General features: G+C 53.9%; 9 protein-coding genes across 9 annotated transcripts; 5 read left to right on the forward strand and 4 right to left on the reverse strand.

Moving 5' to 3' along the window:
* Positions 1 to 723: 723 nt before the first annotated feature.
* PHYSODRAFT_524263 (hypothetical protein) lies at positions 724 to 2,248 on the forward strand (the record flags this gene model as incomplete). Its single annotated transcript, XM_009537195.1, has 5 exons — positions 724 to 882; positions 982 to 1,096; positions 1,160 to 1,363; positions 1,429 to 1,742; positions 1,814 to 2,248. The coding sequence occupies 5 exons, from the start codon at positions 724 to 726 to the stop codon at positions 2,246 to 2,248; spliced, it is 1,227 nt and encodes a 408-aa protein (XP_009535490.1).
* Positions 2,249 to 2,422: 174 nt separating this feature from the next.
* On the forward strand, positions 2,423 to 3,736 carry PHYSODRAFT_524913 (hypothetical protein; the record flags this gene model as incomplete). The annotated part of the gene is made up of 1 exon (XM_009537196.1): positions 2,423 to 3,736. One exon carries the CDS (start codon positions 2,423 to 2,425, stop codon positions 3,734 to 3,736), a length of 1,314 nt encoding a protein of 437 aa, XP_009535491.1.
* A 3,153-nt stretch (positions 3,737 to 6,889) lies between these two features.
* Positions 6,890 to 10,700, forward strand: PHYSODRAFT_288632 (hypothetical protein). Its single transcript, XM_009537197.1, has one exon. The coding sequence runs from the start codon at positions 8,481 to 8,483 to the stop codon at positions 10,527 to 10,529; it is 2,049 nt and encodes a 682-aa protein (XP_009535492.1). The 5' UTR covers positions 6,890 to 8,480; the 3' UTR covers positions 10,530 to 10,700.
* On the reverse strand, positions 10,652 to 12,270 carry PHYSODRAFT_549645 (hypothetical protein; the record flags this gene model as incomplete). Its single annotated transcript, XM_009537198.1, has 4 exons — positions 10,652 to 11,089; positions 11,163 to 11,396; positions 11,473 to 11,615; positions 11,692 to 12,270. The coding sequence occupies 4 exons, from the start codon at positions 12,268 to 12,270 to the stop codon at positions 10,666 to 10,668; spliced, it is 1,380 nt and encodes a 459-aa protein (XP_009535493.1). The 3' UTR covers positions 10,652 to 10,665.
* A 582-nt stretch (positions 12,271 to 12,852) lies between these two features.
* On the reverse strand, positions 12,853 to 13,535 carry PHYSODRAFT_355892 (hypothetical protein; the record flags this gene model as incomplete). Its single annotated transcript, XM_009537199.1, has 1 exon — positions 12,853 to 13,535. A coding segment is annotated over exon 1 (369 nt), but the record flags the coding sequence as incomplete, so codon positions are not given.
* A 1,061-nt stretch (positions 13,536 to 14,596) lies between these two features.
* PHYSODRAFT_355894 (hypothetical protein) lies at positions 14,597 to 17,243 on the forward strand. Its single transcript, XM_009537200.1, has one exon. The coding sequence runs from the start codon at positions 16,337 to 16,339 to the stop codon at positions 17,147 to 17,149; it is 813 nt and encodes a 270-aa protein (XP_009535495.1). The 5' UTR covers positions 14,597 to 16,336; the 3' UTR covers positions 17,150 to 17,243.
* On the reverse strand, positions 17,236 to 18,748 carry PHYSODRAFT_525409 (hypothetical protein; the record flags this gene model as incomplete). The annotated part of the gene is made up of 5 exons (XM_009537201.1): positions 17,236 to 17,670; positions 17,737 to 18,075; positions 18,149 to 18,316; positions 18,383 to 18,518; positions 18,621 to 18,748. 5 exons carry the CDS (start codon positions 18,746 to 18,748, stop codon positions 17,236 to 17,238), a joined length of 1,206 nt encoding a protein of 401 aa, XP_009535496.1.
* A 502-nt stretch (positions 18,749 to 19,250) lies between these two features.
* Positions 19,251 to 21,429, forward strand: PHYSODRAFT_339287 (hypothetical protein; the record flags this gene model as incomplete). The annotated part of the gene is made up of 4 exons (XM_009537202.1): positions 19,251 to 19,343; positions 19,436 to 19,498; positions 19,580 to 20,425; positions 20,923 to 21,429. The coding sequence occupies 4 exons, from the start codon at positions 19,251 to 19,253 to the stop codon at positions 21,427 to 21,429; spliced, it is 1,509 nt and encodes a 502-aa protein (XP_009535497.1).
* A 347-nt stretch (positions 21,430 to 21,776) lies between these two features.
* On the reverse strand, positions 21,777 to 23,962 carry PHYSODRAFT_525260 (hypothetical protein; the record flags this gene model as incomplete). Its single annotated transcript, XM_009537203.1, has 2 exons — positions 21,777 to 22,045; positions 23,839 to 23,962. The coding sequence occupies 2 exons, from the start codon at positions 23,960 to 23,962 to the stop codon at positions 21,777 to 21,779; spliced, it is 393 nt and encodes a 130-aa protein (XP_009535498.1).
* Positions 23,963 to 26,710: the final 2,748 nt, after the last annotated feature.

Here is a 26,710-nt window from a genome sequence, read left to right on the forward strand (position 1 = left end):
CAGAGCGCTGGCATCGCATGGGAGCGCGAAGCATGTCAAGCGGCGTGAACACTGAGGGTTGGCTGCCATACTGCTCGAAGGCGCTCGCAGGAGCGACTAGACCGTGCTGCCTTACACGGTAGCGTATAAGTCATTGCTACGTCCAATGCATAGTTTACATATCGAATCGAATACAGTTGCCTCACTATATAAGAGAGCCCATCATGTAAGGTTACCGTCTATGCATCTTGCTGCGACTACCAGCTCGATAAAGCAGCAGAATACTGCAAATTGAGGTGCAGGCTTTAAGAAATGACTAAAGACGTGATTGTAAGGCATCGGGGCCTTGCTACTGCATAATGTCTGCTCATTCAACGTAGACCACCTTCATCTACAAGAAGTCCTGCCATTACTTGGCAGGGCAGAACGTTGAACGGAGCATGGAGAAGAATTGTCGTGTCATGTTCCACTTCTGTGGGTGTTTGGTTCAGGTCTACCGATTCGGTCTCATAATCAGCATGTTCAAATCCCAGACCTGATCTGCATAAGAACCAAAATAAAGGCAACCAGGTCATTGACTGTAGCCATGTTGTCGGGAGCTGCATGTGCACCGAGGACTATGTACTACAGCTTTGTCCCAATGTATCCATTTCAAACGGGACGTCGAGCAAAGTGCGATTTGCTGGCAGTCGCTGACTTCGCCTCACCTCACTCTGACTCTCCGCGTTAACCCCCCCCCCCTCCATGTCGCTCGATCTCGTGGAAGACTCGGAGGCCTTCGAGGCCGCTCTGCACTTCGTGGACGAGTACGTCGAGGCTGAGCAGCAACACGACGACGACGACGACGACGCAGCTCTCACGCTCGCTCTGGACGGTCTCCCGTCTCCCAATGAGTTGGCGCTCGTCGACGCCCAGCCAGACGCCTCAGCGTCTCTGCCAACACCCAAACGACAGCCAAAGAAGACCACGAAGAGCCCCAAAGCCACTGCGTCGAAGCCCAAGCGACCGCTGAACTACAACCCGAACCGGGCTCGAGACGAGCAGCGCAAGGAGCTGCTGTATCTCCGGGAGAAGGTCGTGGAGATGGAGCAGGAGCTCAAGGCGCTGCAGAGCACCCGTCGGCCCAAGCCTCTAGATGAGGTGGAGGGTGATAATGATAGTGAGGAAGGCAGAGGTGAAGTGTCCACCTCATCAGGCTTCCGAGCCCCCGACGTGTGGAAGGACATGGCCAGTCACCAATTGGAGCAGAGACTCAAGTCTGAGAGGGAGAATCGTCGGCTGAAGGCGGTGCTGGAAGGCCAGATCAAGATCGGCAAGAGTCTGGCAAAGCTGCTCGAGGCCACGTCCACCACAGAGGCACAAAGATTCTCCTGTCTGTATATTTGTTTTCATCATTTCCTAACTTTTTTATTTATTTTTTGCAGCCGATGGAGTCGTGTCTGCATGGAGTTCAACGTACGCGACGTATGCACGCCTCCGCTCCAGACCGCACTGGACCAGGAACCTTCGCCGAGCTCATGGCTGGAGTGGACGACTCGTACCGCGAGGTGGACGACGTGTTCCGAGCCAATAGACTCGGAGAGATGGAGTCGTCCTTCAGCGACGCCAAGATGCGCGTGGGACCAGACGGCGTCTACATGGAGATCTTCGCCAACAAGGTGCTGCCGTTCGACGTGGCGTCGACTGGCACCGCTGCCTGGAAATACTTTGCCAAGTCCATGGAGCACATGCCCTTCCGCTTCTTCTACCAGAAAGACCCGCAGGTAAATTTTACGTTTGTTAGCGGCAAAATGGGAGTGTGTGTTTATGGATGCTGTGCCTTCTACAACGGCAGAACTTGGAAACCACGGACGACACGATCGTCGAGAGCTTCGGTATGGAGTTACACGCGAACGGGACGCAAGCCGATTTCCGCGTCAAGCAGATTCTACGTCGATACGTGGAGGAAGACCGCGTGGTGATCGTGTGGCGGTCGTTCATTGACCCCGTCGAGTTCTCGGGCGCCCCACTGCGCGGAGCCGAATTCCGAGAGAAAGGCTACATTGTCGTCCGCCGTCCGCGAGGCATGGCCGAGAACTTCGCGTTGCTGCAGACGTGCTACCTCATCCACCCGGAGACGCCCGTGCACTCGCTGTCCGACGACGGCGCCATCACTGGCGCTCTGACCGATTTCGTCCTGAGCGGAACGGCCGCCAACATTGCTGCGGGACACCAAATGATCGAGAACATCCTGTTCAACGAGAGTATGAAGACGCACAGCCGCGTCTGAGTTGTGCTCGTTGTGAACGTTCAAGCTTCTCTATTGCTTCGCAGATATGCAATATCGTTAATGAATGTAGGTGTATGCATGATATTGACCAGACATTTCGAGATGTGTGATACAGATTGATGTGTAGGGAGGGACCTGGAGATCTTCAAAACCATTTTTCTTTTGGTCGTGACGATGGAACCAGCAGTGCTAAACGCCACTCTGCCGATTAAGGTGTTCTGCGGAGTCTTTCGCGCAGCGAGGGTGCTATCGGTGGAGACAGAGTTCAACGCGGACGTGGGGAATGTGCGAGATGCGCTTGGTGACAAATTGGATATTCGTCCTCGCGAGTTGAATTTGTACTTGGCGAAGAAGAATGGTCAGTGGGTGAAGGCTGACGAGAAGTTGGAGGATTTCTTACTGCGCGGCAAGTCTGGTGACTTGGAGCTTCAGAGAGTTTGGCCACGACTAAAATTGTCGACGTTCTTTGAGCCAAAATCTGGAGGGATTCACCTGCTGGTGGAACCTCCGCAACACCACACGTACATAAGGAAACACCCGAGCTTGCATAAACTATCGCTGCCGGATTTCAAGAAAAGCTGCAATAAAAGCGGATTATTGCCGCAAACAGGGGACTTTTTGAAGTTATTTGAGTGGGACGACAGTGATTGCGGAGACGTGAAGGACATTCGAGCGATCGGAGAGATCTTGGGTTTTACTGGTTCCCAGTTCTACATTCGCAAGGAGATTCTTTGTGTGTTGGCGAGTTTCAAGAAGATTTTTTACAAGAAGCTGACGGACACGAATACAAAGCTTGGAGAACAGTTCATTTTAATGGGAAGTCCTGGAACGGGCAAGAGCTGCATCGTGGCGTTGATCTGTTTCTATTTCGCAATTGAAAAGAACGCGCCAGTTGTATGGCACCGCAAGAGCGACACTATGAACGGCGGCCTAGCTGTTACGCGTTTGTTTGACCAAGGCAACTACTACGAGTGGATCGACTTAGCTGGACACGCGTATTACACCCTTGTGTACGACTCCCACAGAGGGGACGATCACCATCGTCGGTGGGTTTGCCTCGACGGCTTTACCCAGAGGGAAGTTAAACGTAGAGACTGGGGCACATGCTATTCGCTATTAGCGGTCTCTGGACAGTTCGACTACGATCCCTTTGTGCAACAAATGGGTCTGTTGCCATACGGGAGGCGAGACGAATTGGAGGATTTGGCTAAAAAGCTCGAGGGTCTAGACGAGAGCGAATTTGCCAGTCGGTATTTCGTGTCAGGTGGAAACCTTCGCGACTTTTTGCTGCCGGTTGCTGAATCCCGCCAACTTGTAGAAGCGTCGATGTGTCGTCTTACTTGTGAGGACGCGAACGCACTGCTTTCCGAGTATAAATCCAGCTTGAACGAAGAGTTTGATCGCATTCGCATGATGGGGGTGCCGGATACTACAAACGTGGAGCAGTATATTGATCCTTTTTGCGGATTGATGACTACGTCGCGGTGATGAAGAGGTGGGCTGCAAACCCTGCTGAGATGGATTACTGGGTCCCTGCGACCAGGGTAAGCGGGGCAATTGATGCTGTGGCGAAGTGGGAATTGTTGAGCGATGCAGTGAAGAATTCCAGTGGTGGACCCCCCATGGAGGTGTTTTGCTTGCTGCAGGTGATGGCAGACGCTAAGCACAAGTGCGACGAAATAATTTTGTGGGATTTAGCGAAACCATTTCTGGACGCGAAGATGCAAGTTTGCTACATGGCGCTGCAGTGCGATAGTGACTTTGGCAAGAAACGGAGATTCCGACTGAATCCTGACGAGATCAAGATGGATGAAGTGGCGAGGGATCACATCCCGCTGTACACCGCGACGTACGATCGGCCCAAAAGGCCCGAGTTTGTGGAATCGTTCGTTAACTAAACGACAGTTCGAAAGTCATTTTTAAGTGGACATTTAGTGCGGTAGCTAATCCACACATAACTCGTCTAACTTGGCTGAACAATAAGTAATACATGTTTTTATACTGGGATAGGAAGCGACGAAGTGCTGATAGCCCAGCCCACACAGCGCTGCCCCCCCCCCCCCCAATCGACACCGGTGATGAACCGGTAACATGTCTTAGGTCAATTTACAGTAAGTGACCGAGTGTTTTAGACTTCTCAAGAATGATGGAGGCTGGTCCAGTTTGCCAATTCGTCGAGTTGAGATTCGTTTTATTGATTTTGCTCTAAAATCGGTTGTACGTCGTGACCACAGTGGCGATACATTGTCGGGCAGATTCTGCGGCTGCGAAGCAGGCGCAGGAGATGCCCGTGCAGCGTGCGGATTGAGTTTATCAATGGCGGTCAAAGGCGAGTGAACCAATCCTATCCCAGCCTTCGCGAAGGCCCTAGTTTCGATTTCCAAGTTCTCAAGGCAAGAGAGCCTACCTTATGCAGTCCTGATGGAGATTCGTAGCGCACGAAAGCAAAACTACGCAAAGCATATCCAAATGGGTACACTTCCTCTAGCAAGGTTAGCACAATACGCGGATTGAAGGTGTTCACCAAAATGAAAATTGACCATGAGTCCAGAAGCACAGTGCCGTACAGTCAGTAGAAGGATGCAAGTTTGGAGTTTACACTTCCGATCGGTTGGAGACTGTCGCCTGGCGTTCGTGCGCGCGTGCCAAAATTATGGCTGGCGCAGTAACTCGCGTCGAGTTGTCGGTCACTCGTAATATCCAGGCGGCGAGTCTGTCGCCATGGACCGTCATGCCGTCGCCGCTAGCACTTGACCGCGGCTTCTCCAGTCGTGCGGGCCTATAGAGCCTATAGAGCATGGCGGGCAGGTCGATTTGCAAGGGTATCTATCTATCCCATCTATCTACGTGCGTGGAATGTAGGGGCACTCAACACTGCTCCACAGCTGAGCTGAGCGGAGGGGGATCCTTCATCAATCCTGTTGGCAACGACAATATTCGCGGCCGTGGCGGTCCGGATGGTTCAGCTCGATGGCGGCCCGTTGCTGTCGTGCGAGCGGTGGCACTCGGTTGACACCCGGCAGACGATCGTCACCCCAGGCGGTGTCAGCTACACGTGACTCCGCCCACAAGATTCGCTCGCTTTTCGCTTCGTCTCCAAAGGTTCGAGCGATCGCGCGACAGAGCGGCTCCGATTTGCGCGCTGATGGCCAGGCCGCCGCTGAAACAGCGTGTTGGCTCGGAACGGCGCGAAAAGGCCCACAACGAGACCAACGTGCTGTCGCCACGTGCGGCGAAAGGCATGAGACGCGAGCTCTCGAGCCCGAACCCAGCTGGCGGCTCGCTAGCCGGAGGACTGAACTGGGACGGCGCCACAAGTGGCTGGTTCCGGCATCGCACCGCCCGTTCTGGTCCACGCGACCAGAACGCGCCCGAAACGAGATACATACCACAACTAATAACTCGGCAACCTATTTGCAGGAGGGCTATGCATGCTAACTCGGTGCAAATAGGACACGGCGACATGAACAGCGGTGGCAGCGTGTGACAGGGGCACGCTTTGATAAGGGTGCGTCGATGGCCAATGTTAAAGCCGCGCATTTCGAACCAAGCAGCCCACATCCAGATCATAAACCAGCTGGGGGCCGAAAACTGAAGCTGGCCGCGCGCGATTGGCCGCTGGGTAAACTTTGGCGCTTGGGGATTGGCTGAAAACGCGCCCGCCTTGACGCACCCTGAAACGACAGGACAGAGATAGGGCGGGCGGAAATTCCACCTTGGGTCTTGCCGCTGGCTCGCGCGCGAGCCGATGATCGCTGTCATCACTCGTCGTTTCTTGCCGCAGGACCCAAGTGAAGTGAGGAGGATTCACCCGGAACTGGGTTGGTTAGCACCACTTAAAGGGTTAGCACCACTTAAACTGCGTCCTAGAGTCCGGCGATGCAGAAAGCGGATCCACCTCGAGTCGCTCCGCTGTCCAAGGCCGCCGTCCACCACCACGATGCCGCCAGCAAGGACAGGGACGCCAAGGCGCTCTGCGGCCAGCACAACAAGATGTTCGCCTTCTTCTTCCTCATCGTCATGAGCTGCGCGCTGGGGCTCATCTGCGTGGCGTCGCTCATCCAGCAGCGCGACCTGCAGCTGCAGCGGCTGGCCGTCCACAGCCTCCACAGCGACCACGACGGGGGCAGCACGGGCCTGCGCGGCCAAATGACAGAGCTCATGCAACAGCCCGCGGACGAGGAGGAAGTTGCAACAACGGCAACAACGGCAACAGTTGCAGCAGACACGGATTGGAGCAACTACGAGTGTGTTGGGTGGAAAGCTCAACGCGACTGCTCCCCGGACGGCGGAGCGGACCCGCACAACGACAGAGCGTGCAACGTCACGGTGCACAACGGGGAGAGCGGATTCTGCCAAGTTAGACACAAAACCACGGGCGAGTTGCAGCAGGTTATGAAAATGCACTGCGACTCGCTGCGTCCGGATGTTGCGTTCCGGTGCGACGAGTTTGCCACCTTCTTGCAGTTCGGACAGAAGGCAACGGAGTACGAGCACGACCCAAGCTTCTCGATGGAAAACTGCCGCCAAAAGTTGATCGACGACCAGGTACGTGCCATTTCCGCGGGGCAAGAGAAGGAGAAGGAGACCCCGCGAGAGAACGATGATTGGGTGGATAAAATCCGACGAGGAGTCGAGGTGAAGCGGACGATTACCCCGCCACAAGCGGATCTGGAGAAGTTAGTGCAACCACCGAGTTCGTACAAGCGGGGCATTGTCATCGTGGTGTATGAGAAGATGTTGCAGAGTGTGTACGCGTCGGTGAAGTCCATGAGGCTCATGGGGTGCACTCTGCCGGTCGAGTTGTGGTACAAACGCTCGGAGACGGACCCTTCTCATCCGCTGCTTCGAGAGCTCACGGAGAAGTATGGGGCGTACATGCGCGAGATCAACGACCCGAGAGCCACCAAGTTCTACACCAAGACGTACGCCGTGTTCTACAGTGCGTTCGACCAGGTTCTGCTGCTGGACGCAGACAACTTTGCAGTGCGAGACCCGACGTATCTCTTCGACACGCCGCAGTTCCAGGAACACGGGGCCATCTTCTGGCCCGACTTCTGGCGCCCCAAGAAGACCATCTTCAACATCCAGCCCACGAGTTTCGTCTGGGAGGTCTTCGCTCTGGAGCCCGTGGATATGTTCGAGCAGGAGTCGGGTCAGGTTCTGATCGACAGGAGCAAGCAGATGAAGGCGCTTAATGTACTGCTGTACTACGCCTTCAACCCGAGCATCTTCGAGCGGCTGCGGCTGGCGTGGGGCGACAAGGATCTGTTCCGGTTCGCGTGGCTCAAGACGGGCAGCTCCTTCCACATGATCGAGACGCCGCCCGGCTCCGCTGGACTCAAGCTGCCGGACCAGAACATTTTCTGCGGCGTGACCATGGTGCAGCACGACCCACAGCGCGGGATCGTGTTCCTGCACCGCAACCAGGAGAAGCTGTCGAGCGAGAACCAAGCGAAGGTCTGGGCACACATCCAGGACTTCCGCATGGACGAGGTCTCGCTCGACGACTACGACGTCCGCGGCGCCAACGGCGGACGCTACTTCCCGCAGTTCAAGCGCTGCTACGGCAAGGATATTTATTACGAGAACGCGTTCACGGTCAAGTCCATCAAAGAGCTGCCGTTCGCCGGACTCGAGCAGCGGCTGCTGAGCTTCGTGCAGGAGGCGGCGCGTATCGACGGCACACTCGAGGAACAGCGGAATGGCAACGAAGGGGAGACTGTCGTCGACGTAGCCGACCCGGCGGAGCAGTAAGACACACACGACCTGCTGCTGAGGGCAGGTCTTCATATACTACAAGCTTGTATAGTAAGCGAGGAAGCGAGTGCGCTTCACCGGCAGCCCGGAAGAGTGAGAGAGATGAAAAAATTAATCGTATGCGGCGAAATGCCAGGTGACAACATTTTATCTCGCGTGCTGTATCCTCCAAGTTGAAGTGAGTGTAGCCATATCTATTGTACGCGCGCGTCGGTGCATCCAGCAAGAGAGCGTCGAGACATCGATGCACTCCTTGTCAATACCGCCCTAAAGCGTCCGTTTCCAAACACCGTCACCAAGCGCGAAACGGACAGGGACTGGCATGGGATGCGGAGACTTTGGCTCTCAATGCGGATGGCTCCAACGGCTTGAGAGTCTACAGGTCACCGGATCCTTGTGAAACGACTGAAGCTTCAGCCAACTAGAGGACGCAGTCTAACAATCTCGGTTCGACACAGAAGTCCCTGCCAACATGCTCGGGCACGCTCGCGGTGAGGCCCGTGGCGTGCGACGGTCGCAGCCTCGGATTGTCGGATGGATGACGGTACTGCTCCTGCTCACCTTGTCAGCTTCCTGCGGCTGGTACAGCCAGCAGGTCATCACCTTTTCGTATGAGAGTGAACACGAGATCAACAGCGTGGTGCACGAGGTTATCGTCCGTCGCCAGCAACTTCTGGCCAAGCTCACGGCTCAAGCTGGCGGCTCTGGGTCGTCTGCACCGTCGAAAATGATGCTGGAGCCGCTCGATTCGTCGTCCGATGCGTCTCAAGATCAAGACAACGACTTCATCATCAACCCCATGCAAGAAATCCCCGAGGATACACCAGAGCCGACTGAAAAGAGGACCGAAGCACCTACCAAGCCACCGACACCTGCTCCGACACCTGTTTCAACGCCGAATCCAACACCCCTACCGAGTTCTGAGCTGCCTTCTCCGTCCATTCAGGCACCAACGAAGGCGCGGGCACCGAAGGAGACGCCAAAGCCAACGCCGGACCTGAATTTGGAGAAGCTCTGGGCTCCAGTCAAGACCCTCGCTGAACTGGACGAGTACGAGTGTGTGGCCTGGCGCCAGACGGCAAATTGCTCTCCTCGTGGCGATCTCAAGTCACAGAGAGATGCCGGATGCGACAAGGTGATCCTGCCATCGGACTCGGGCTTCTGTGAGTACCGTCACCGCAAGACCGGAGAGCTACGACGCATCATCGCCGCGAAGTGCAAGTCCCGTGCGAGTCAAATGGAATATTCTTGCGCGAATGCAACGATGTTGGTGCGCTACAATCTCATGGCCGATGACTACAAGCCGGAATACCCTCTCTCGTTCGCGAACAACCAGCGCGACTTCCTACAGGAGAATGGTCTCGCCAAAGACAATTCGAGCAAAGCTGTGGTGGTGAGTGGACAGAAGATGGAGCCGCCTTCGTCGTTCTCTCGGGGTATCGCCTACGTGGTGTACGAGCAGTTGTTCCTCAGTGTGTACGCCGCTATCCGGGCTCTGCGTTCAACGGGGTGCACGCTCCCTATCGAGCTCTGGTACCGAGAAGAGGAGACGAACACCTCGCACCCTCTTCTTCAGGAACTTACGACGAAATACGGCGCGTACCTGCGTATCATCAAGGACCCGAGAGCTGTGAAGTTCTACACCAAGCTGTACGCAGTCTTCTACAGCGCATTCGACAACCTACTGCTGCTGGATGCCGACAATTTTGCAGCGCGTGATCCATCACATTTATTCACCACGGAGGTCTACAACGAGACTGGTGCAGTCTTCTGGCCGGACTACTGGATGCCCAACCGCACCATCTTCAAGACCAAGAAGAACAGCGACCTGTGGGATCTCATGGGTGTCCCCTTCGTCGACATGTTCGAGCAGGAGAGCGGCCAGGTGCTGGTGAACCGAGCTAAGCATACGAAGGCATTGCACACGTTGCTGCACTATGGACTCACTGAGCCGCACTTACCTGCGGAATTCGACATGCTTTGGGGCGATAAGGATTTGTTCCGCTTCGCTTGGATGCGTACCAACTCCAGTTTCCACATGATCAAGCGACCCGCAGGTAGTGCCGGACTGAAGGCCCCACATCTCAACATTTTCTGCGGCAACACCATGGCACAGCACGATCCTAACGGGGAGATTGCATTCCTGCATCGGAATATTGTCAAGTTTTTACCGGAAGGGAACAACACGCAGAAGCTCTGGCAGTATGTGCAGCAGTACAACATGAACCAAGACTTGCGCTTCTACGAAGTCCGTGGCGACGTGGATCACCGATGGTTCCCGAGCATTCGAAAGTGTTACGGCAGACGCATCAATTATCTCCGGGCGTACTCACTCAAACCTATCACGGACTTCCCATTTGCAGGACTCGAGGATGAAGTCATCGGTCACGTTCAAGAAGGTGTCGAGATCGTCAAGAAGTCTGGGTATGTGAGTACGCCCGAGCCTCCTGCTACACCAGCTCCGAAAAGGACCAAGAGACGCAGGAAGGTCAGGAAAGACAAGAAGAACAAGAAGAATTAACTCGAATCGAATCCATTTTTTGCTTAGTTGGGTTAGTTTGCAGGCAGGTAGTGCAGTCTATCAGACAACAGCCTAAAGTGAAGCTGGAGCGGAGCAAATACGGTTAGTTTATTCTCTATCATGGAGACGGGTCTAGCTAGAGTTCCTCAGAGAGATCGGTCAGGTGCAGCGGCGCGCCGATGATCTCTTGGTACTTGTGGTAGGGGTGGCGCTCGATGTACTTTTGCACGATGTAGCCAAACGCCAGCGCGATCACGTTGAGCGAGAAGCTGGTCCAGGACTTGGTCAGCTCGTTGATCATGATGAACACGCCCAGCGTGAAAGGCAGCAGCATGGCTACAACCAACGAGCGGTCCGACAGGTTCACGCGGTATGGTCGTTCGATCTCGGGGTGCGAGAAGCGCATACGCACAGCAGCACTCATCTCCACGAGCGACGACAGCGCCGACAGGAAGTTGTCGACCCCCAGAATCGTGTCAAAGTCGAACATGCCCATGAACACGATGATGAAGAACGCCAGCAGGATTGCTCGTCGCGGGACACCAGTGTCCGGGTGACGTCTGCGTACAGAATAGATAAATATGAGCTGAAGAGTTTAGTCGGTACAATTCCCGCATCAATTCAGACACGTACTGGGCGAAGTAGGGTGGAGCCAAGCCTGAGTCAGCCATACCAGCAAGCTGGAAGCCGTCCTTTGCCATCTCCGCGACGTAAAGCCCCAGGTTGCCAAACACCGACGAGATCAGCACCCAGATGCAGAGCCACGTGCCGCCAATCTGCTGCGCGATCACCGAGTACGAGCCGTCGTCCCAAGTCGTGTAGTGCGGCATGTCCGCCCCCGAAATGGCAATGAACGGGATGATATACCTAGCAAAACCAACAATGATAACATGCAATTAATTTCTCTCCCTCTTCCCCACAAAAATAATAAACCCGCACGTACGTGAATGCAATCATCACCACCGTCAGCACCATCGCCCTCGGGTACGTCGTCTTGGGCGACTGGATCTCCCCCGCGTAGGCCCCCGCAGCATCAAAACCACTGTAGTTCCAGTACAACGCACTCATCAACCTTCCCCAATCGCGCTAAAACCACACAACAACAGCAAAAACTCATTAGCCTCCTCAGATTTTCCAGCAACAGTGACAAAAACGCACTTACGTCCTTGCGGATGACAAACCAATTGGCTGGTTGAATCAGCGGCGTGGCGTAAGTCACCAGCACTGCAAACGGCAGGAAGATCATGACCCCCATGACCAGCAGCGTCTGTCCCACAACCTTGATGCTGGTGAGCGTGGGTAGCATGAACAGCACGGCGAACGCCGCGCGCATGGCGAAGACGCTCCAGGCGACGCCGTCCGCGCCGTCCGCCGCGTCCTTGTCGCCCTGCAGCAGCGCCAGCAGCGTGTCCACGATGAGGCACGGGTAGATGGCGTTGTCGATGACGCCCGAGGTCCAGGACCAGTAGCCGACCTGGAAGCCCATGGGTCGGCCGAACGCCACGCCCACCCACTTGCAGAAGCTGCCGTCGGTCGGGAACGCCGTGAACAGCTCGGCGAACGTGAGCGCCAGCGGCAGGCACCACACCCACGGGAACAGCATCACGGCCAGGATGCCCACGAAGGGCCCGCAGGCTGCCAGCACGGGCTCGCTGCCCCACGGGCCGCCGCTGACGTTGAAGTAAGTGATGAGCGCCACGGACAGGATGCCCATCTGGCGGTGCGAGTGAGAGCCCGGCATCGCGAGGAGGAGCTAGAGCAGGAGGACGGCCTTGCTTGGTCTCAGCAGCTGCGCATCCTTTGGCGACTGACTGTGGTGACGGGAGCGACCTAGGGTAGCCATGTTGGAAATGACTGGGCGTGAGTATGGGAATCAGATGGGACCAATTTTGAACGCTTGAGTAAGGTGGGGCTAATTTTTGGTACGAATGGATGGCGTGGACCACAGGGTTCGGTTCAGTTTGTGTGCGGATTGTGTGCACGTTAGCGTTCTTGAAGCCATTGCACGACGTGCCAGTGCTCGGACTGCCTTGCCAGTGCAATTATCTCCTCGATGTCGTTCGCGGCCTCTGGAAATGCTTGCAGCGAGTATTGCAGCACGTCTAAATGGCCGTTGGAGGCCGCGCGGAATACAGCGAGGCGGCGACTGCCCTCGAGTCGATTCTCGACCAGAAATTTCACGACAGACAAATGTCCGCAGTCTGCAGCGTACGGCAGAGCCTTGCCTGAACATCCTTCTGAGCGGTGCCTGTGCAGCCATTGTACGACGTCGAGGTGGCCTCTCCACGCTGCGCAGTCCATTGCGTTCGTGGTGCAGCCTTCCTCGCGATGCTCATGCAACCACTGACCAACTGGCAAGTATCCGTTCGCAGCAGCACCGTCCATCGCCGTTTGTGCGCATCCTTCCTTCCGGTTAATATGCAGCCATTCCACAACGTCGAGGTGTCCGTTCGCAGCCGCCCCGTTCATTGCTCTCGTTGTACACTTGGCCTTCTGTCGATGCAGAAACTCGACGACCTCCAAGTATCCGCCTCTCGCTGCAGCGTCCAATATACGAGGCGAATACTCAAAGTAAAACAGCTCTTCCAGCCACTGTAGCATGGCCAGATCACCGCGCTCCGCTGCGTAAAGGGCACCTTGCTGCGAGCAGCTCAAGCTCCGAGGCGCGGCGTGATCCACCAGCCACTGTGCCATCTTCAAGTCCCCTGAAGCCGCCGCTTGATCCAAGACCCGCGTCGAAAGCCTCGCACCAGGTCTGTACCCAAATAACCATTGCAGCACCAGCAGATCGCGGTTCTTCACGGCCACAAGCACCGCCGCCTCAAACTCGCGCACCGCAACACTTCGCGACGCCAAAAACTCCAACAGGTGCACGGATCCTCGCCCCGCCGCTTTGCTGAAGCTCCGGCAGGCCCCCGAGTAGTTGATGAAGCAGGAAACGAGCAGCAACAGAGCCTCGCAGTCGCCCAGAGCCTCGTGCGCAGCCAGCGCCACAGACGTCAGCACGGGACTCATTCGCTTGAATCTTCAATAGCCTTATTATCAGATCTGACTATCCAATCACAATCCGCCCTTTCGCCTCTTTTTCCGTCCAATCGCGTCGCTTCAAGACTATCCTTCTCTTCATTCTTCAATATTCAAGTCCTCAAAGCCATGGCGTCGCCGACCGACGAGAACGTTCCCGTTCAGCTGAACCACGTGGCCCCAGCACCTGTCGACGGCGTCACGACCAAGCGCCAGTGTCTGCGAGAGTCTGCGGCCTCCTCCAATGCCATCGGCCGCGTCCTGGACGTCGAGATGCTGCTGCGCAGCCTGCTGACGCTGCTGGACTTGGCGTCGCTCGCCAGTTTTCTGGAGGTTCTGGCCGTCGACGAGTCCTGGCGCGGGATTTTAACCAACCAGGAGCTCTGGGGGCAGCTGCAGAAGACGCACTTCGGAGGGAAGTTGCCTGCAGTGGAGCAGTTTAGTGACGATCAAGAAGAAGAAGATGGTGAAGAGGAAGAAGACGAGATTGAAGAGGAAGAAGAAGAAGATCAGCCGATGGATCGAGACGATGAAGAAGAACCGGACCTTATTGAGCTATTGGAGGGAGATATGGAGGTGGAGGAGGACGCTGATTCCATGGTTGGAGACGATGTGGAGAATGAAGACGAAGAAGATGATGACGAAGCATTCGTGATGGTTCCTCCTCCAAGACCTAGAGCTGGCCGCAGTGCTCGCCAAGTGGCTGCAGTGGCCGCTGAGGCAGAAGCTGAAGCTGCTCGGGAGGTGAGTCAGGAGCTGAGTGTGAGCTGGGTCGAGGGCGTCCCCAGTCAGAAGGTGCTGAATCTGGCTGGCTCGCAGTTGAAAGACTTCCTGCGCTCGGTGGAGGAATTGCTGCAGTTTAACGCCCGTGTGCAGATTATTCGAGGAGATATCGGGCGCATTGAGGCGGTGGGGGAGCAACGAATTGATGGACTGGCCTTCCCCACGGGGTCACTTTTGGCCAACCCGCACACCGGGGCGGCGGCGGTGATTTACGGCCGTGCGGGACGCGGACTGAGCGCCCACGTGGGCGCGCTACATGCCTACTTGCGTCTTGGGGAAGCATACGTGACCCCGGGGTTTAACGCGGGAGTGGACAAGCTTATCCACTGCTCTGGGCCAGCGCAACTTACGCCGCACCCCATGAAAGAGCTGCAACGGACGTACAGGAACGTGCTGCGCTGTATCCGACGCGAGAATCTCAGCTGTGTGGCCATGACGTCCATCTCCACGGGCAACAATTCCCTGCCTGTGGATACTGCGTCGTGGTTTGCGCTGTGTGCTATCCAACGCTTCATGCGCTCCACGCCCAACTGGACGGCGACGATTGGCATCGTTTGCTACGAGGCGGATGCGTACGCGGCGTTCTCTAAAAACAAGTCCAAGCTCCTGGCCCAGTTCAACGCCGACTCCATCCGCGCGAATCCTCCGGTTCGGCTGTGGTAAGTCGGCGGCACGTGAGCCGTGTGATATGGCGAGGACCTGCTTGATTCATATTTTATTTAGGTCGAACCTCGTGGAAGTCGTGTTTGGTGGGGAGAGTGCTGGAAGAAGAAGAAGGTGTAAGCGGCGTAGCAAGATGCGTGTACGAAGGTGAGATGTTTCCCATGTGATATGCATGAAATATATGGAGATCCTATTTACTGCACTAGGATACTACCAGTTCGACAAAACCCAGATTGGTTCCCAGGTCCAAGTGATGTACTACGTAGTATGATATCGTCAGTGGAGGTTTGGTATTCCAGGCAAAGCTCTAAAATGTTGCAGGGCCCGATGTCCACTCCAAGCTGCACTGACGAACGAGCCCGTCCGTCCAGTCAAGTGAGCTCAAGTCGATTGGACCAAGTAAGCCGAGCGCTTCATTGTGCGTTTAGCTATCGCCTCCACAAGACTGCTTTGAACCACTCAACCACTGCATCATGGCTTCTCTGGTGAAAGGACTTGCCGGTGATCTCCTGGGCTCTGGAGACGTGTGCAAGATTGTCTCCGACTTCTCCAAGTGCCAGGCGTCGGCCCAACGAAACCATCGCGTTCTCAATGGTTTTCGCCAAGGAGGAGTTCACGTTCACCAACATGGCGTTGATCAAGCTCATCGGTGAAAACTCGACCACCACACGCAAACTCGTGGAGCGCCTCGATTACAAGGACAACACGATCAGACACGTCCAGTTCGAGAGCGCTGGTATCGCGGACCGAGACTGTGAGATCAAGCTGCACATCGGCACGACGGAGGTCTCGATCGACATCGCCAGGGGTGAAGTCACTGCAGCTCAAGGCATTTACAAGGTGCTGGAGCTCATCAGCCGCGCGCAACGATCGAAAGAGCGTCTGTGGGAGATCAGCACTCTGGGCATGAAACATGCCAGTGAGACCTTGCGTCTTGGCGAGAAGAGTGGCCAGGCGCTCACGAAGCAGTCCGACGAAGCTACGGGATGGCTGTATGAAGCGTACAAGCGCACCCACCCGCACTGCTACCGCGAGGTCATCCCGACCGCCTTCTCGGACCTTCACCTAGTCAACAAGTTCGCTAACTAAGCAGGCTGTTTGCAGGGGAGACAGAGATGGCTGCATCGACGGTAAGTGTACGGAGGACCCGAAAGCAGCTTCGAAGATTGCATATCCGTACGATTGAGTAGCGACACATGCAGCAGAGTAGCAAGTTGTGGCATCAATCGGTTAATTTGTTTTACGTGCAGCTCGTCTCGCACACCTAATTTGTCTTTGATCGCTTGCTCTGGTATCATGTAAGTAGCGCTACCATAGTGGATTTTGTTTCGACACACATGAGCGGTAAGCTCGAACAGCGTAGTAAACTTCAAAACGAGCTGGATTTTTTTTCTAAAAGTGTATCCATGTTGATCAGTAAAATCGATACCCAAAAGGCAAGTGCCGTCCGTTCGACCAAGACGCGATCCTTCATTCGGATATTCACCTCCTCTTCGACATCACCGCACTACTTTAAACGCATCATGGCTTCACTGGTAAAGGGCCTTGCGGGCGACATCACCGGATCTGCGGACGTCTGCAAGATCGTGGCGGACTTCTCCAAGTGCCAAGCATCAGAGTACCTTCTCCCAAATGAGACCGTCGCCTTCTCCCTCGTCTCCTGCAAGGAGGAGTTCACGTTCACCAACATGGCTCTCATCAAGCTCGAAGGCGAGAATGCCACCACCACTCGCAAACTTGTAGAGCGCTACGAGTACAAGGACGACAAGATCACCCACGTAAAGTTCGAGAGTGCGGGTCACGTCGACCGCGACTGTGAGATCAAGTTCCACATCGGCGGCAAGGGGATCTCCATCGACATTGCCAAGGCTGAACAGACGTCGGCTCAAGGGATCTACAAGGTGCTGGAGCTCATTGGTCGGGCTCAGGTGGCGAACGATCGACTCTGGGAGGTCAGCACTCTGGGCATCAAACACGCCAGTGAAGCTCTCCGTCTTACGGAGAACAGCGGCCAGACGCTCACCAAGCAGTCGGACGAAGCTACTGCGTGGCTCCTTGAAGCCTACAAGCGCTCGCACCCGCACTGCTACCGGGACGTCATTCAAGCTGCCTTCTCGGACCTCCGACTCGTGGACAAGATGGGGCAGTAGAAGGCTCTCTCCTTTGGTTTGCTTGGTCGTTGCGACCAAGTGATAAAATAATAATGTTACGGACATACCCAGCACGTTGTCCCTGCCTACTTGTTGCTGTGCGCCTTCATCGCCTCGTTGAACAGAATGTTCTCTATCATCTGGTGGCACGAGGCCACATTGGCTTCTGTGCCGCTGAGCACAAAGTCCGTGAGCTCGCCTGTGACTGCGCGTTCGTCCGAGAGCGAGCGAATGGGCAGAGCGGGTGAGATCAGGTAGCACGTTTGCAGCAGTGCAAACCGCGGAGACATGGCTCGAGGACGACGCACCACGAGGTACCCCTTCTCCTGGAACTCCGCGCCACGGACTGGGTTGCCGGCGAAACTCACTGGGTCGATGTAGGATCGCCATACGATCACGACACGGGACTCCTCGATATATCGGCGGACAATCTGCTTCACGCGGTAGTCGGCCTGCGTGCCCTTCGCGTGTAACTCCATGCCGAAGCTCTCGATGATCGTGTCCTCTGTCGTCTCCATGTTCTGCATTAACACAACCAGTCAGTCACTGGTGGTTAACCTGACAACGAAATCTAATGACGCTCTTACCTGAAGGTCCTTGTGATACAGGAATCGGAACGGCATGTGCTCCAGCGACCGCTTGAAGTATCGCCACGCCGCTGTACCCGTGGACGCCACATCAAATGGTAGCACCTTGCTCGCGAAGATCTTCATGTACACGCCGTCTGTTCCTTCGTGCATCTCGGCATCACTGAACGACGACTCCTTCGTGTCCAGACCGTTGTCGTGGAACACCGTGTCCACCTCTTTGTACGCCGCATCGATTCCGTCCATCAACTCGTTGAAGATACTCGCGTCGGAGCGATCGGGCTTGGACATGTGCATCCTCTTCAACCTCTGACCGTCCCCCAAACAGCTCTCAATCGCCTAAAAAGCACAACAACAGCAAAAACATCAATAGAGGCCCCCCTCTTCCCCTCCCCTCCACCCCCTCACTTACATTCGTCGTAGCGCGCGCCTGCAGCAGCTTCTCCAGGCTCTTGGCAATCTTGATCTGTCCCTCGAGCACGACCTTGAGCTGTCGGTTCTCCCTCTCCGACTTGAGTCTCTGCTCCAGCTGATGACTCGCCATCTCCTTCCACACCGCAGGAGCCTCCTCATCCTCCATCTCCTGTTGCTGGTTCTCTCTCTTAGGCTGCTTGATCTCCTGCTTCCCCGACGTGAGCGCCGGCACGCGCGTCTTCTGCAGCGCCTGCAGCTTCTGCTGCATGTCCGCCACCTTCTCCCTCAGGTACAGCAGCTCCCGGCGCTCCTGGTCGCGCACCCGGTTGCGCGTGCTGCTGCGCGACGTCTTGCAGGCCTTGGCCCCGCTCTTGTCCGCGCCCTTGTCCTCGCCCTTGCGCTTCTTGGGCGGCAGCTTGGGCGGCTTAGCGTCCACTCGAGCTAACGTTGCGCTGGCGTCCGTGGGGGACGAGCCCGGCAGCCCCTCAAGCGCCAGAGAGAGAGCGGCCTCGTCCGTGCCCGCCGTCATGAACTCGTCCACGAAGCACAGCGCGGCCGTGAAGGCGTCGTCCTCGTCCTCGAGGCGGAGGGCGGCCATGACTTGACGCCTTTGATTGATTGACAGTTATTTAATACAGATTGGAATGACAGGCGAGTCTTGAGCCATCCCCTAGTTTGCACTTGGTTTTTGTAAGAGTGAATTTGTGACACGTTTTTTTGTTGGATGACATTTTTACGGCGTGACGACGTATTTCGCCAGTTGAGCCCCACAGGAACCAATCGCGCCCCGTTCCTTTATTTATCAGAAAGAATTCTGATGAGCTACATCAAGCGAAGGGCGCTATGGATCTGAGAGATATTCTCACGAGCATATTGACAACCGTCGTGAGAGCGTGAGCTTTAGCTACCAGCGCTAAAGTTATGAGTATCACGCCAACTATGAAAGACCCGACCATTTCAGTTACGGAGGCCACAACGGACACCAAGTGACTCTGGACTACAACGACTGGGGCGACTCTGGAGGATCTGACGGTTACGATGAGAATTACGACCCCGAAGAGTTTATTTGTAACGTTGGTGATTGTCATCGCTCTGGAGAGATGCTGCTCTTCTGTGCATTCGTCGGAGAGAAGTACGCCCCGTTTTACATCGAAATCGACGGAAACAGCTCTTCGTCGGGAAGACACTCAGCGGTGAGTGGATGAATCTTGAAGAAGCGTACGACGTTGCGCTTGGTACGGATGGGCGCCCACGAGGTCTTCTGGCCATGGGCCCCTTAATACAGATCAAGGACGCTGTTATCTTCGGGAGCGGCTGCGAGTTTGGCGAATGTCAAATTCACGTGCTGGTGGGTTTGTCTCCGAGGGGCCTGAATAGGCTAAGAGAAGGCGACAACGAACTGCACCATTCCAATATGATCTGTATTCAGACCTTGCTGAAGAATTGTGATGTTTCTGGCGACTTGCTGCAACCTGGAAAACTGGTGAACTTGTTCGAGTGGGATGACAGCGATTGCGGAAAAGTGAAGGGCATCGAAGCGGTTGGGAACGTTATGGAGTTTACCGGCCCCAGCTTTTACGTGCGCAAAGAAATCCGGTGTGTGTTGGAGAATTTCAAGAATTTCTTGCAGCAGAAGGATACGAGCGTCAACTCGAAGAAGCAGTTCATTTTCGTGGGGAGCCCAGAAACAGGCAAGAGCTGCATCTTGGCCTTGATCTGTTGCTACTTGGCAACTGTGGAGAAGGTGTCGGTTGTATTGCACTGCTGTGTGAATACTAGAGGCGACACCCTTGCCACGACGCGTTTGCTTGACGAAGGCAAGTACTACGAGTGGATCGACGTGGATGGCGAGGTGTACAAGTCGCTCCGTTTGAATGGGAGGACGATTTTCCCCGGCTGCTGGTATTGTCTTGACGGTTTGGATCAGAAACAGCTCGGCGCTAGAAACTGGTCCAACCTTTATACGGTGCTAGCAACCTCTAGGCAGTTTGAGAAGAAGGGCCAAGGTGGGTCTAAACAGGTGAACTGCTTGGTGCCGTACTGGAGGCATGACGACTTGCAGCGTATGGCCGCAGAATTTCCGAGTCCGGACGAGCGAGATGTAGCGGCTCGGTATTTTGTGTCTGGCGGAAATGTTCGTGACTTCTGCCTGCCACCATCGGATGAAAATGATCTCGCTGACGCGTTGCACGAGTTGAACTCTATGAACTACGACTCACTGCTTAGTACAAGCGGATGCAATTCACAGGCGATTGACCGCATTCGTATGATGGGGGTAACGGATACAGCAAACACGCAACACTATATCCACTCGTGTTTCTGGAGACCGTGTGTGACTTCGGCGATGGTTATGCGGCACCTGATAGGAAACGTGGGACCCAGCTTTTTCCCAAAAGCTCGTCGTAACGGCGAAAGAGATGAACGATGGGCATCTTCAAGGTGTCGCGCTCCAGTATTTGTTCCACTCTTATGCGCGCTGCCCGCGCGATGCGAGTATATCCTACTTGAAGTATTGTGAATTCCGGCCAAATTTGCCGAATCGTGTCGGTTTTGGGCAACCGACCAATACAAACATCAAGTCATTTGCCGAATCGCCGGCCAACAAACATATTGTTCTGTGCCCACATGTCAAGCCCAATCCGTACTTAGTAGGGTGTCAAGGGGGCATAGCCGGGCGGCCATAGTCAACCCAAGTCGCCACGGTCGATTCAATCCGCCCCGCTCGGAAAATTAGAGTAGAACTCACAATATGACAATGTGAATCGGGCGCAGTGCACGAACTATGCGGACATCATGCGCGAGGACACGGGTGCGATAACATTCGACTCGAGCGAACGACTACAAGTCAAACGTGAAGGTACCACCAGCATAGATGAGCACGTAGCGGTGATGAAAAGATGGGCTGCGGACCCCACCGAGATGGACTACTGGATCCCTGAATCCAGCGTGTGCGAAGCAATTGATGCTGCAGCGAAGTGGAAACTATTGAGCGATTCAGTGGAAAGAGCCAAGGTCGGGTCTATCGTGGAGCGAATTTGCTTTCTTCAGGTGACGACCGACACGAAATGCAAGTGCGACGAAGAGGTCCTTTGGGAGTTTGCGAAACCCTTTCTAGACGCAAACAAGCAGGTGTGTTACATGGTGCTTCTGTGCGATAGTGGATTTGGCATGGGCACGGACAGCAAAGAAGATAAAAAGTGGAGATTCCGACTGGAGCCTGAAGAAATTAAAATGGATAAAATCAAGGAGCACACCCCTGTGTATGTTGCACATGCTTAAGACCATGAGCTTTGCGAGCACTACTTGCTGTATCGGCTAATGAATACTACTTTCTATCTTCAGTCTACGAGGCAGTCGGAGGATGATAGGATATTTGTACTTTGGCCCTCAACACCTCCTTAGGCCCCCTACCATGGCGGAGCCTTTAATAAAGGAATTGGAGCCAAGTTGAGAAGGTTGTGACATAGTCACACCTTATATATTTCTTCGCAAGAGAGAGCTACACTTTCTGCGAGCTTGCTAACCAAAGTTGTGCTTACATGGATGACGCAATATCTGCCATACCGCTGTCGCATTCTTGTCGACGGCAAGAGTGGACGAACATCTACAGCTCATCTACATGCTCTTCAAAAACCCGTCTCAGATAACCGACTTATATGTCGCGACATACGGCAGCACTTGCTCCTTGACTGTATCATCGTGATCTTCTCAGGATCCAGTCGGAACCTCCACTGCTTATCTTCTGCACTACCGCTGATGTTGTCTTCGCTAAAAAGAAGCATCATGTAGCACACGTGCTTCTTCGCATCTAGAAATGGCTTCACAAACTCCCACAACACCTTTTCATCAAATTTCTGTGTGGTTGCCTTTATTTTGGTTCTTATGCAGATCAGGTCTGGGATTTGAACATGCTGATTATGAGACCGAATCGGTAGACCTGAACCAAACACCCACAGAAGTGGAACATGACACGACAATTCTTCTCCATGCTCCGTTCAACGTTCTGCCCTGCCAAGTAATGGCAGGACTTCTTGTAGATGAAGGTGGTCTACGTTGAATGAGCAGACATTATGCAGTAGCAAGGCCCCGATGCCTTACAATCACGTCTTTAGTCATTTCTTAAAGCCTGCACCTCAATTTGCAGTATTTTGCTGCTTTATCGAGCTGGTAGTCGCAGCAAGATGCATAGACGGTAACCTTACATGATGGGCTCTCTTATATAGTGAGGCAACTGTATTCGATTCGATATGTAAACTATGCATTGGACGTAGCAATGACTTATACGCTACCGTGTAAGGCAGCACGGTCTAGTCGCTCCTGCGAGCGCCTTCGAGCAGTATGGCAGCCAACCCTCAGTGTTCACGCCGCTTGACATGCTTCGCGCTCCCATGCGATGCCAGCGCTCTGCAGGGTGAAGAATTCGCCTGCACGAACCTCGCGTTGCAGCTTATCCCCTCCGTAGCGAATATGACAACCGACGAGAAGTGCTTGGCGAAGCTTATACGCAGTCACGGGCTTGGGTGCCACGAATTATCCTTCTCCTTCTTGTAGCGGGTGCGCGGAGTGGCGCACGGGTGCCCCTAAAACGTGCTGGCCTTGATGTAGAGCTTGGGAGTGCGGCGAGACTTGACCTACAACTCATCAACGAGGCGAACTGCGTCTTCCCCACCACTCCGAATCCTCGTCGTAGAGCTTGGACAGCACAGTATGTCGAGCTGCACGAAGCGTGGGCGAACTTGAGTCTGTAGTTGTCGTGGAATACTCGAGGTCAATGCTGCGGCGATGGCGGGCGTGGGCGGGCCGGCCGACCGCCGTCATGGACTTGGTGTCCTCATGCTCCATTCATCTTGTCCGCGTCTATCGTCGCCGTAGACGGCGTCGTAGGCTACGACTCGTAACGCCTTGTCTCCGTCCGAAGAGCTCGTGAGCGGGGAAGCAGTAGCTGCCACCTCTGACCGTCGTACGGGAACACGGGCCTAGGGCGCAACACACGCCGAAGTCGTCGCCAGCGCAGCGAAATTCAGACGGGTGTCATTTGCCGTAGCAGGACCTGAGCGCCGCGGTGCCCACGGTGAGCTCCACAGACCTGCGATTCTCCTTCTGCAGGATGGACATCCACGGGCTCGGGCGACATCGAAAGCATCGAGACGGGCTCCGCCGCGGCGGCTCTCGATCACGAGGGGCGTGCCGCGCTTCACACGACGAGCGCACCCACGCCCACCTTCTTCTTGGAGCGGAGGAGTTGTCTCGTGCAAGCGGCGACTTGATCAGCGACGAGCTCGAGGGAGCCGCGGGCGCCTTACGCCGGCGTGCCGTGGCCTGCTGCTGTATCTTCCAGCTCCATGTCCAGCAGCTCGCTCTGCCAGCCTGGGTGGAGAGGAGGCTCGGTCCATAGCGGGTTGGACGATCAGGGCTGGAAGACCCCGCATCACCTAGCTGCTCGCAACTTGGTGATACCGGTACCCACCAGCGCCATTGCAGCCACTGCGGTGAGCTCGAGGGCGTTCGTAGTCTACGGTGAAGTGGCTTTTGTCGTCAAAACATGGCGAATGTGATCCAATCGCGAGATCATAGAAAAAGTACGCTATGATCAAAACCAAGACCTGTTCTGCATAAGACCCATTTAAAAATCTTCCTTCTGTGTAGAACCATCCGCCAACTGCACTAAGCAAAACCACTCGACGACACTGGGCTTCTCCTCTGGATCATAATTCGTTAGCTCACATTTCGCAACCGCATCAATAATTTCACACGAGCTCGTCGCGGGAACCCAGTAGTCCACCTCGGTAGGGTTTGTAGCCCATTTCTTCATCACGGCTACGTATTCCTCCATCGTTTCACCTCGGCACTTGATGAAGTGTTCATCTGACCCAACCAACTGGTCGAATGTTATCGTACGTGTCTCCTAACGCAAGATATCTGCATAGTGCCTGGACTGTGGGCGAGTTTCATTGTGGTACTTCGACTGCTGTTTGGGGGCTGTTTGAGGCGCTGAGGTGGGCTGAACAGCGTCCGACTGCGTGTTCGATAGTGCCAACTCATTGGGAGACGGGAGACCGTCCAGCGCGATGTTGAGGGCGGTAGAGTCGACACCCTCCTCCACGGTCTCGACGTATTCGTCCACGAAGTGCAGAGCGGCCTCGAAGGCCTCGCAGTCGTCCACCAGGTCGAGGTCGAGCGGCATATTATAGTGTAAGTTGGGAGGCGAATGTCGAAGTGGCGGGGCGATTTGCTGAGTACGAACTGCATCGCTTCTACCGCGCAGGTAAACAATTTCAGTTTGAATTAAAATTGTTGAATTGACATTGAAAAAAAACTGCGGATTAAAAAGAAATATTGCTGGTGTCGGCGCTTCGAAGGATTTTTACGCACTAACTTAGACTTGCATGGTAATGCTGTAAGACCCCAGATTTTTTATCCAACCTACCCGTTATAATTACTGTAATATTTGAAAATTAGATAATAGCCGTATAATATATTTAACTGTTATTATATTTTGATCAACTATTGTGGTAATAATTATTATTAGCGGATTTTACCGAATACAAGCCCTGTATTTATTAAAAGCCCGATGGTGAAAATGACTTTGCAGTCTAGAAGTAGAAGCCCTGAATATATATAAGCCCGGATTATTAAATAATTTAGTACAAACCCGGGCTACTAACTAGAAAAACGCTAACAAAAACTTACGAAGGAAATACCTCTTGTTCTAAGAATATGTGAAAATACTCGCGAAGTTCATAAAGATAGTCCCTTGAGAACAACAAAAACAGATTTTGCTCAACGCTAGTAAGTAAAACAATATTCCCCAATTGCAACGGTTTTATTTTCTTATCTCCATTCACTATGTAACCATCAGTACTGGATTGAGCAAAAATGGGACTAAACAAATTCAACGGACTCAGGTGGGTTGTTTACCTCGGCGACCTAGCAGCTATTTTACGCTTACCAACACATAAATTAGATTCCATGCACCTGTGATTTAGAGTCAAGAATCGCAAAGGTTGGATAGTTAGTATTTCTTTCAACCTTTGTTTTTACGGATATTGGGATTTACCTAGTCCTGACAATCAGACTAATACTAGCAATGCAAAACAATGTTCATTTTAGTGGTAGAGGAGAGTAACAATTACTTGCACCGTTCTACTAAACTAAAACCAGCAACAAAAGACACTCCGTTTAATCTATTGATGAATTTAACTGCCGCCTGTATTAAAACAAGCGTGCCAAATACCTTTGCACACCTATGATATCGTTTATCGGTTAGTCCATAAAATAGAAGCCCTTACCCAAATAGAAACCCCCTCGTTAAAGCCGATCATTTTTCGAGGGCTCTAATAAATAGTAGTCCGGGTATTATTCGGTAAAATCCGTTATAACTGTCCGCAAATATATTATGTGCTTCAATATAACCCCTCCGGGTCGCCGCAAAAAAAATGTATGGCCCTGCCGCCCCGATAGCACGTACACGTTCGCATATTGGTGGCCGACTGCGCGAAGATGACCTAGTTACGACATTTTTCGCGAAAATATTTGAAGTCGAACTCAGATGCCGCCGCGCGCGGCAACAATAAAAAGGGGTTTATACGAAAATCCCCCTATCAGTTGTTCTTACTAGCCGCGGGTATCTTCTGCAGCCGAACCATCGGCCAGGTAATTCGCCACAAAAGTGTAAATGCAGGATATGAGCCAGCAATGCTTATACAAAATAATCTTGCTTGGGATCAGTTTGCAGCTTGTAGAAAATGTAAGCGCTTACCTTGCCCCTGTGTTATTGAGCAATAGTCCATCCGCCTCAATCGTTCTCTTCACTTGACATGAAATGGAATTAGCGGTTATGTCGGCTGACTACGCGCCCAAATTAGTTCTCTTTACTTCACTTCATCACAGCGTACCAAATTCGATATTTATGTTACTGGTTCTGGACTTCCGTTTCCTGGAAGTAGATTAGCCTTTAATGCCCGACTCCACTGGAGTCCCTGGAGTCACTCCAGGGTACCCAAAGCGCTCGACGGGGACATGCAAAAAGAAATGTTCGACGGTGACAACGCAGACCAGCGGCACCGGGTTCGTACCGGTTTCCTAGGAGATGAACCAGTTCGAAAGTCAAGATGGTGTACCACGGAGATAGCACTAATAACGTTGCTTCCTGTCTTCTTTTACAGTAATGTACGGGCGACACCCGAGGGGGTATCGATTTTAATACGACCACAACTCGGCAATCGCTGCAACTTCGATTCAATGAAGAAGCGCGCTGAGCTATCGGATGATATTGGTCTTGATTTCGTTATGCGTTTCTGTTCTAACTCAAATTAGCTTATCGGGAAGCTCAATTCTTTTTAGGTGTATGCGTAGAGGCACAGCCTTTTAGAAAGAGATTTTCCTGTGTGCCTCCATATTGAAGCTGAAGGTACACATGTCGGCTCTGATTGCTGCTTACATACGCTGATTGCGTCTGCGATGGGTCTCACTCTCGTTGTGTGCTTGTACCGTACGAGTCGTGCGAGTACGGTACAGCGAAATCAGAAACTGGTACCGCGGAAACACACACACTGTAAAT

This window comes from Phytophthora sojae (assembly GCF_000149755.1).
Source record: "Phytophthora sojae unplaced genomic scaffold PHYSOscaffold_10, whole genome shotgun sequence".
Classification (NCBI taxonomy): Eukaryota; Oomycota; class Peronosporomycetes; order Peronosporales; family Peronosporaceae; genus Phytophthora; species Phytophthora sojae.

What these genes read in the sequence shown, in the direction of transcription:
- PHYSODRAFT_288632 (XM_009537197.1), top strand. Translation starts at nt 8,481, where the DNA reads ATGCTCGGGCACGCTCGCGGTGAGGCCCGTGGCGTGCGACGGTCGCAG.
- PHYSODRAFT_355894 (XM_009537200.1), top strand. Translation starts at nt 16,337, where the DNA reads ATGAGCGGTAAGCTCGAACAGCGTAGTAAACTTCAAAACGAGCTGGAT.